Source organism: Vicia villosa, linkage group LG5 (assembly GCF_029867415.1).
Source record: "Vicia villosa cultivar HV-30 ecotype Madison, WI linkage group LG5, Vvil1.0, whole genome shotgun sequence".
NCBI lineage: Eukaryota > Viridiplantae > Streptophyta > Magnoliopsida > Fabales > Fabaceae > Vicia > Vicia villosa.
The window spans coordinates 121,028,787-121,038,973 of NC_081184.1; the positions used below are offsets into that span (position 1 = coordinate 121,028,787).

At 37.2% G+C, this 10,187-nt stretch overlaps 1 protein-coding gene across 1 annotated transcript; it reads left to right on the plus strand.

The window, feature by feature from the left end:
* Positions 1 to 209: 209 nt before the first annotated feature.
* LOC131607160 (glucan endo-1,3-beta-glucosidase-like) lies at positions 210 to 1,518 on the plus strand. The gene is made up of 2 exons (XM_058879184.1): positions 210 to 360; positions 455 to 1,518. Exons 1-2 carry the CDS (start codon positions 300 to 302, stop codon positions 1,387 to 1,389), a joined length of 996 nt encoding a protein of 331 aa, XP_058735167.1. The 5' UTR covers positions 210 to 299; the 3' UTR covers positions 1,390 to 1,518.
* Positions 1,519 to 10,187: the final 8,669 nt, after the last annotated feature.

A 10,187-nucleotide genomic window follows, 5' to 3' on the forward strand; every position in this document is an offset into this window, starting at 1 on the left:
TTTTAACTTTAATGTATGCAAACAAAAATAAATGACGTTTGATGTTGATTTTATGGCTATATTCAAAATATCATAGAGTTATCGTCATGTTAGGCTGAATGACAAATTGGACTTGTCAAAGCCATCAGTATAGTGCTGTGATATCCTCATTAGCAGGGAATTGCATAGATTTCAAACTGTATCTATTTTTTTTCCATGGAGTGATTGACGGGCTAAATAATTTCATTGACATATAGTTATCCACTATGGCTATATATATAGGTTGCTAACTTATAGTTTTCATAGAATCAAAAACAACCATGTCTATCATATTTGTGCTTGTTGGAATATTATTATCTTCCACTGCAGTAGAGTTTACAGGTATCATATTAAATTTTCTTTATAAAAAATAACTTCAATATTATCATTTATTTTGGTGCAATATTATTAATATGAATATGTATCAAACATGCAGGTGCACAATCCGTAGGTGTTTGTTATGGAGGAAATGGAAATAATCTCCCAACAAAGCAAGCAGTGATTGATTTATACAAATCAAAAGGAATTGGCAAAATCCGCCTATACAATCCAGATGCAGGAGTACTTCAAGCCCTAAAAAATTCAAACATAGAAGTAATCCTCGGCGTCCCAAACGACGTTCTTAAATCACTTACAAATGCTCAAGCCGCCACTAATTGGGTCAACACAAACGTAAAACCCTATTATCCAAGTGTCAAAATCAAATACATTGCGGTTGGGAATGAAATTCACGCCGATTCGGCCGAAGCGAGTTCAGTTCTCCCCGCATTGCAAAACATTCAGAATGCGATATCTTCGTCAAATTTAGGCCAGATTAAAGTTTCTACTGCGATAGACACAACTCTAATTGGAAAATCTTACCCACCAAACGACGGCGCTTTTAGCGACGGTTCAGTTGGTTACATAAGGCCTATTATTAACTTTTTAGTTAGAAACAGTTCACCACTTCTTGCTAATGTGTACCCTTATTTCTCATACGTTAATAACCAACAAAGCATTGGTCTTGACTATGCTTTGTTTACAAAAGCAGGGAAAAATGAAGTTGGGTACCAAAATTTGTTTGATGCAATTTTGGACTCAATTTATGCTGCTCTTGAAAAGGTAGGGGGTTCTAATGTGAAGATTGTTGTGTCTGAAAGTGGTTGGCCATCTGAAGGTGGAACTGCAGCTAGTGCTGGAAATGCTGGAACATATTATGGGAATTTGATTAAGCATGCTAAGGGTGGGACTCCTAAGAGGCCTAATGGACCTATTGAGACTTATCTTTTTGCTATGTTTGATGAAAATCAGAAACCAGGTGCTGAAATTGAGAGACACTTTGGACTCTTTAGGCCTGATAAATCACCTAAGTATCAACTAAGTTTCAATTGAGATACACTAGTGGTGATTATGTATAATAATAATAAACTAAATGTAACTTGTAATAAAAAGGGTACCTAGTGCTCTTATGGTTACTTTTAGATATTTACAATGATGAATAATGATAATAAATTCTACGTACTCACACTTGTATGTTTTCTCTACCAATTAGTTATTTTTGACTAAAATAAGGTATTAATTTGTTTAAATTTGGTGGATTAAGTTGTAAACACAAGTTTTGTGTAGTTAGTAAAATTTTAAATTATAGTTTCAAATTTAAAGTTAATAAATAAACCTGTCTTTTAAAAACCAGACCGGACATCAAACCGGTGAGGGTATTGGGTCACTGATTTATTGGTCGAACCATTGGGTCACTGGTCAAACTGTATGACTAAACTAGATTAAACCGGATAACTCGATTCAATAGGCTGGTCGTTATAACAAAATTATATAAGTATAAAACATGTCAAACCGGATGATTTAGTCTCTATAAAATATAACTAGCACTTAAATTTTTTAAAAATATCATATCATAAATAAATTTACATATTTATAATTTAAATTCAAATTTTAAACATAGATATCACACATAATAAAATAAAATAGTACAAAATTATAAAGTAGAACTGCAAATAAACTTTAATCAACTTTAATCGCAACATAATCTACTTAACTAATATATAATTAAATAATTTATAACCAAATAACTTCATTGTCTACTAAATTTAATTTAAAGGAATGAAAATTGTTTAAATGTTGGGTTATCCTTCTTCAATATCAAAACCATATGCAACAAAGTCAACCGTCCGCAACATCTTTATTTTTATTTTGATTTTTTCTTTACCCACCTCCCTATGGGGGTCACCCCCAGCGAAAATCCCAAAATACCCCTGCTTCGGAAATGAACTTCCGAAGCGCTTTTTTTTTTTTTTTTAAAATTTCCTTAATTCGGAAGTGCATCTCCGAAAACACCTCATGGGGGGTGTCTTCGGAGATGAACTTCCGAAAACACCTCATGAGGGGTGTCTTCGGAGATGAACTTCCGAAAACACCTTTGTTCAGATTTTGGGGGGTTTCGGAAGTTCATTTCCGAATTATGCAGAAACTGTGTTTTTTTTTTATGTTTTATCTAAAACAGTCTCGCATTTTAATTAAACGTAAACACCAAATAAAATAAGCAATAGATAAACTGAAAATACTAATATGATAAATAAACAAAAAAAAATACTAATCCGATGAAAATAATATATACAAACCGAAAAAAATAAAAATAGTGTGCTAAAGATACAATCCGATAACAAAAAATATATAAACCCGACCACTACTGGGTATGCCTAAACCTCTCGCCCTGAGACCTCCTCTGCCGCCTGTATGTCGCCGCACGGTCCGCATCAGTGACGATCATCTCCATCACGGCGACTGCCTCTGGACCGCCCCGCTCCACGATACCTCGACCCAACGCGTCCCGCCCAAGCATCGATATCCGCTGGCAGATCGGCATGAGATCAATGGCGTGATCATCCTCGGCCTGCTGGTTCTCCAGGATCTCCTCGTGTGCTGGCCTAGGAGCGCTGGGAATGTCGGATCTCAGAAGAGGATGTGACACCCGGTAGAACCATGTGACGTATCCCTCCTCACTGTGCCAGTCCTGGTTGACCCGAGTGAGACGGTACTCCAGCGGTACCACATGATCCTCCCAATGCTCCCATATGGCAGTGAGCTGCACTCGGGTCACAGTGTCGGGAGCAGCCTCAAAGGGTGACCTGGGTATCCGCTGCACGAATCCGAACTGACGCATGCACCGCTCAGGGAGATATCGAACCATGATGCCGGTCCCGCAAGCCAACCAGCCAGAATAAAGTGCAATGCCGTCAAAGGGGACAATCTGAGCGTAGTCGATGAACGGCCTCCAGGTGACGTCGTCGTGCAGAGTGCGGTCCAGGTATCCACGGTATGGTCGCACCGCATCGTTCCCCCTCTGGAGATCGTATCTGGCGGCCCTGGGCAAGGCGTCCACGTACGCAGGATCGAGGTGGTAGCCGTGGATGCGGGAGAAGTAGGAGATGATCCAGCTCTGAAATAGAAACAAGATAATGTATTAAAATTAAATACGAAACATATATAAATAAATAAATACGATAATGTATTAAAATAAAACGTACCGTAAGCAGTGTGCAGGATCCGACCAACTGCCTCGTCCTCCAGTTGGAGGCCTCATTCAGCTTCTGGTAGAGATATGCCAGAGTAGCTGACCCCCAGTTCCACTGGTGAACGGTATCCAGGTCCATGAAATAGCAGAGGTAGGCCACGTCGACGTACCTGGCACTCTTGTCCACAAAGCATGCAGCGCCTACCACATGCATGTACCAGCACCGGAGAGCACAGCCGCGGTGGTACTCCCTGAATAGGTCGTTACCCTCCTGCTCGGCCTTGGCCGCCTCGTCCAGGTGGAACTCAAAATAGAGGCTCAGTGTGTTGAACCAGACATGACACCCAGAAGTCGAGACGCACTCCAGGTGAGCAACCTCGTGCGACATGCCCAAATAGTGCATCATCCACTCAATGGCCTCGACCCTCTGGATCCTGGAGTGGTCCAACAGCCACCCCCTGATGGGCAGGTGGAGAAGACACTGGACGTCATGCAAGGTGATCGTCAACTCCCCCACCGGCAAGTGGAAAGAAGACGTCTCCTTGTGCCATCGCTCCACAAATGCCCCCTGCATGCCGGTGCTGATGGTGGTGTACCCGGTCATGCAGAGCCCGCTAAGCCCTGAACCTCGCACATGGTCGTTAAACCACTGAGCTGATGGTTTAAACAGACCGAAAATCTTTCTGGAGTGGTTCACCATTTTCAATGGCTCTCTCTCCTGTTACAAAAAAAAAACAAATAAGCGAGAAATAAACGGTAAAATTATAAAAAATGGTGACAAATAAACGGCTAAGTTAAAAAAAATACCTCTCCCTCCCAGATCCGCCGAGCGACGTGATCCTGGTAGTGAATTAGCAGGGAAGTGTCAAAAGGCCCTCCCGGATAGCTATCCACCTCCTGCTCCTCCTGCTCCTCCTCCTCCCCGACTGGAGGGTCAACATCCGGTATCACCTCCTCCTCATCCTCATCCTCCTCCTCTCGCTGGCGGGAAGAAGATACCCGAGCCAGCCTACTCCTAGAGCCTGAAGCAGATGAACTCTCCACCAAGTCCTGTGGAACGCGCACACGGCGTCCCCGGCCCCGTCCCTGGGTCGACGCCAGCTGCGCCGCCGCCCGCTCGCGTCTAGCCGATGCAGTCTGGGACTCCCTGCCATGTCTGATGCGTGCTGGCTGGTTGCCTGACATGTTCCTGTAAACAATCGAAATCGATTAATATGCGAGACAAATGAAAAAACAAAAAAAAAAGCACTTCTGATACAGTTCGGAAGTTCATTTCCGAAACTGGGATGGAGGTGTTTTCGGAAATGAACTTCCGAAACACCCCTGCGCAGAGCTTTTCTGCAACCTTCAATGGCAGACCCAAAAACCTAAACCAAAACTACTTTTATGCCTACTAAACATCCTAATATCAGTACTAACCTATCTTAATGTGATTTTTTCAGTTTCTAAACACCCTATTAGAGTTTATTCAAATCGATCTAAAACTTGAAAAAACAATGTAGAACTTACCAATTAGTGTTTGATGATGAGTTTGGAAGAAGACTTGGGAATGCTCTTTGATCTTACACTTGATTTTGGCAGAAAATTTGAAGAGGGGTTGTGTTTTGATTTGAGTTAGGGTAAATGAATGGGGGAGGGGGAGTGTTTTGTTAAATCTGCAGAACGCGCATTATTTCGGAAGTTCATTTCCGAAATGCTGTTTTCGGAAATGAACTTCCGAAATAAGACAATTTTTTCAAAAAAAAAGGCGCTTTCGGAGATGCATCTCCGAAAACACCTTTTTCTTGCATTTCGGAAATGAACTTCCGAAGTCAGGGGTAGTTTGGGTTTTTCACCAGAGGTGGGCTAGAGAGTTGGGAGGTTGGCAAAGAAATTTTCTTTATTTTTTATTTAAGTTCTTTTATTTTTATTTCTTTTATTTTTTATTTTTTATTAAAATAATCAAAATGGCGTCATTTTAATTTTTTAAATAATTTTTTTGTTAAAATGCAATTAAACCACCGGTTCATGAAAACTGTCGGTTTTTCCAGTTTTATCGGTTTACACCGGTTTTGACCGATTCACACCGATTCAATGACATATCTGATTTAACAATTAAACCAGACCGATTATCTGGCCGATTCTCGGTTCGACCGGTCCGACCAACCGGTCCAATTCTGTTTTTAAAACACTGCATAAAACGGTAAAATACTTATTCAGATGAAAAAATTAAAGTGATTTGAATACATATACAAGTGGATATGTAGCATCCACTCAAAATTATTATTGGTTAAATATGTAAAGAATCAAATTTGATGCCCAATTTAAACAAAACAAATATCACAATAAGATAAAAAAAAGCCAAACTATAATGCACCAAAACGACAAACAAAACAACGCCGTACTTTGACGGTGAAATTACAAAAGAATACACATACCATACCTATGTGAATAACACTTACATAAAGATGAAAAAATTGTGATTTTACGTTTAAACAAGTCTTAATGATTAACTCAACAATATCAAATATTTTAAATATTATTAAAAAATATACATGAATTAAAAAGCACGATATATTTTAATGTAAGGGTGTTCAAAGGACGTCTAAGGTCAGGTTGTATATAATTTAAATCTGGCCATAACACTAGATCTAGTCAGCTATATAGACATGAACCCGATCCCAAACTTGATAAAACTCAATGAGATAAAACTCAATGAGATATGAGTCTAAGAAGGACCGGACATAAGAAAAACACATCTCGGTTAGTTCCAAGACAAGTTACAAATACACAAAATTTTTTAAAAACAGTTTATTATTTTTTCTTGTTATTCATAAAGACTACTCAATTTTTTTTAAAAACAATTTATTATTTTTTCTTGTTATTCATAAAGACTTTGGTTTGGAGATGATCATTCATCGGAAAAATTACTCATCTAAATAACTCATTCATTAGAAAAGTCACCTTAAAATTTCAACATGGAATTGTAAAGATTCATTGTCTTACAAATTAATCATCAAACAAAAAAATCTCTTAACACTACAAGATATACTCTCTCCAGCGACATATATTAGTGACGTGGGAATCACGTGGGTCATTATTTACAGTTGCGACGTGAAATACACTTCGCAACGTGTTTTTAAATTTTAAATAACTTTATAGCCATAAAGTAATCAGAAATCAGACATTGGGGTATGTGAAAAAAGTTGCTACGTGGGATACACGCCGCTACATTAAGTTTATAAATTAAAATATAAGAAGCTATAACATTCATGTGGGGGGAAGATTCAAATTTTAAAAAATTTAGTTGTGACGTTACAAACACGTCGCAACATTTAGAAGGAAAATTCAACGTTACACTGAAGTGACATGGTGACAACATTGCAGGCATGGATATTAATTAATGTTACCGTTGTCATGTTGCGACGTGAGTCTCACGTGGCAAAGTTGCGACGCAATTTTTCTGGAAAATAATCCTCAATACATGCCATCAGAGGGGAAGCCGCTTAACGCTCATGTTGATCACTATATTTGGAGTGAGGTTATTAAAGAAAAATGGCCTAATGGTTGCTTTTTTGGGGCTGAAAATTTGGCGTCCAGCTATAGAGCTGGTGATCGCAATCTATTTCAAAGAATTATAGATGGAGAGGGTGGATCGCGTCAACCAAATCTGACACGGGAACAAGCTGAAACAGTAAGCAATTGGCGTTAAGTGAGGCGAGACGCGAAAATGAGGCCCTGAGGCAGCAACAAGAGCCGCAGATGAAGATGATGCGGAAGACGCAATCTGATATGGAGCAACAGCATGCGCGGCAGATAGAGGGCATTCTGAAGAAGCAATATGAGATGGAGGAGCAGATGAGACGATTTATGCAAGGTGGTGGAAATTATCGTAATGTTCCTGATCCAGAGCCGGAGGATGACGGAGTGGATGATGATTTTAATCCTGATAATTATTTTCCGAATGATGATGATGCCTCATAAAAATATTTTGTATTTCATTTGTTTTTAAATTCATATTTATGTAACTTATTTTACATTTTAATTCATTAAAATATTAGTTTTAAATTTTTAGTTTTATTTAATTGAATTTATTATATAAAATTTATTATATGAATTTACTTTATAAAATTTTATTATATAAATTTTATTATATAAATTATATTTTATAAATTTTATTATATAAATTTTATTATATTAATTAATTAAATTATTATATATAAATACAATTATACTTGCATCTTTATTTAATTTTAAAAAAAAAAAACATTAAAGGTTGCGACGTAAAACCAACGTCGCTAATAAAGTCAATTTCTCAGTCTGCCACACCTGCTCTACGTGCAGGGACATGTTCCCCATATAAATTAATTGCAACGTGGGAATCACGTTGCAACCTTCTGACGTGTTTTCCACGTCGCTATTGCTTTGTCACACGTGCTCCTGTGACATAGGAGCCCACGTCGCTATATTTTGATTGTGACGTGATTTTCAGTGTTGCGGCGTGACTTCCATGTCGCTGTTGAACATATTTTTTTGTAGTGTAAAAACTAATCAAAAGTAGCCTCAATATGATCTTACGATAAATTATATGTCTACATTTAATATTAATATCTAGTCGTAAATAATGGTGTATCTCTTTTACTATTAAAATAAATATGCTTGTGTACACATACAAAATAGTTTTTTTTTTTTTGTTTTTTAAGTATCACTCTTTCAAAATCTCTTAAAAAAATTTGTAAAAAAGGAAAAAAAAGAATATGAAGCTTATCTCGATCCATAATCGAATATGAAGTTTATCTCGACCCATAATTAATTATGGATGTTTATAATCTATTATACAACTACATATGACTGAGTCATCAATTATCAATTATGATCCTCTATAATCAATTATAGTCTGTATCAAGAATTTTTTTTTTAAATTCCTTCAATTATTTTTTGGGTCATGCTAACTAGTGTTCCAGGGGTTCTTTTTAAGCATTCCATATAAATGAAAGTATTTCTTAAATAAATTATTTATTTCAATTTCCAATGCATTGAATACAAGTAATTTCAATAAAACAAACTTTGTTATTCTTTTAAAAAAAGTCAATTATGTGTTTGGGTTGACAGTGGACATAATTGATTTTGACAGAGGCTCTGTTTGGCATGCCACTTTTTGAGCTTATGTCTTATAGCTTATAGCTTATAAGCTCATATAACAATAAAAGACCTGTTTGGTAACGGTCTTTTCATTACGAGCTTATAGCTTATTTTACTAGCTTATAGCTTATTTTTCAGACGCTATTTCAAATAGCGTTTTAGCTTATAGCTTATAGCTTATCATTTTTTCTTCCATTTTTACCCTTATTATTTTAGCTAAAATCCACTTTTACCCCCTATAATTTATTTTAATTTAAATTAAAATAATTATATATTAAATGTCCTTTATGTCATTTTAATTAATCAGCTAGTTGAACCGCTAGTTTTACCAAACACTTCAATCAGCTTATCAGCTATAAGTCATCAGTCATCAGCTATAAGCTATAAGCTATCAGTCATCAGCTATCAGCCATAAGCTATCAGCTATCAGCTAGCTTATCAATCAACCGCTATTTTTACCAAACAGAGCCAGAATTCAATTTGATATAATTGATTTTAACATAATTAAATTTAACAGAATTGATTTTTGTTTAAATAGAGTAATATACAAAAGTTTCCTTTAGTTATTTCCGAACACTTCTTATGCTTTTGGTGTTTGTTGTAAGTAGGGGTGGCAAAACGGGCCGCCCGCCCCGCCTTAAACCCGCCAAAAAATGAGTGGGGCGGGCATGCCTGCCAAGTGAAAATGGGCACAAAAATCATACCCGCCCCGCCAAGATGACGGGTTGGCGGGCGGCGGGCTTACCCGCCTATTTTTATTTATATATTTTTTTTTCTTCATTTTTTTAATAGATTAATAGGGTTTTTTTACCTTTTAATTAAATCTTTTACTTAATTTTTAAAACAATTTTTATAAAACTAACTTTTTAACAAATTTTACTTAAAAAAAATTACATATATTTACAAATAAATATATAAAATAAACCATCAAAAATTGGAATTATTAGAATTAACTAAAAAAAGGGAATTTTAGAGGAGGGGCGGAATTTAGCGGGCGGCGGGCATTGGCAGGGCAGGCTATGGCGAGCGGCGGGTTTTGGTGGGGCAGGCTTTGGCGAGCGGCGGGCCTAAAATCCCAACCCAATCCGCCATTTTTTGGCGGGTACGCGGGCTGGCCCGGCGGACCACGGCTCGTTTTGCCACCCCTAGTTGTAAGGAACCCTTTATTATTTCTATTATTTATATATTATATTTGTCATTGAAAAACTCAAGTGCATACCAAGCAAACATGTTACCACAGTCTAATTATTAAGTTTAAGTCCAGTCTGTCACAAGGACCACCTTATTGTTTGTATTGAAAATTTTAAGGTTTTAAGAGAGACCCCAACATGAGCAAACGCAACTAGCAGATTACAAACATTATTGTTTTTAACTTCAAGGTATGCAAACAAAGAAAAGTGACGTCACAGAGTTCTCGTCATGTTTATGTGGCTGAATCACAAACTGGACTTGTCAAAGCCATCTGTAATGTATGGTGTTGTGATACCCTCAACCTCAATTTGCATAGATTTTAAATAATTCCATTGGCATATAGTGATCA

Bases quoted from the DNA above. Each gene is read 5' to 3' on its own strand.
- LOC131607160 (XM_058879184.1), top strand. From the start codon at position 300: ATGTCTATCATATTTGTGCTTGTTGGAATATTATTATCTTCCACTGCA. The intron at 361-454 runs GTATCATATTAA...TCAAACATGCAG, and splicing joins CACTGCAGTAGAGTTTACAG to GTGCACAATCCGTAGGTGTT.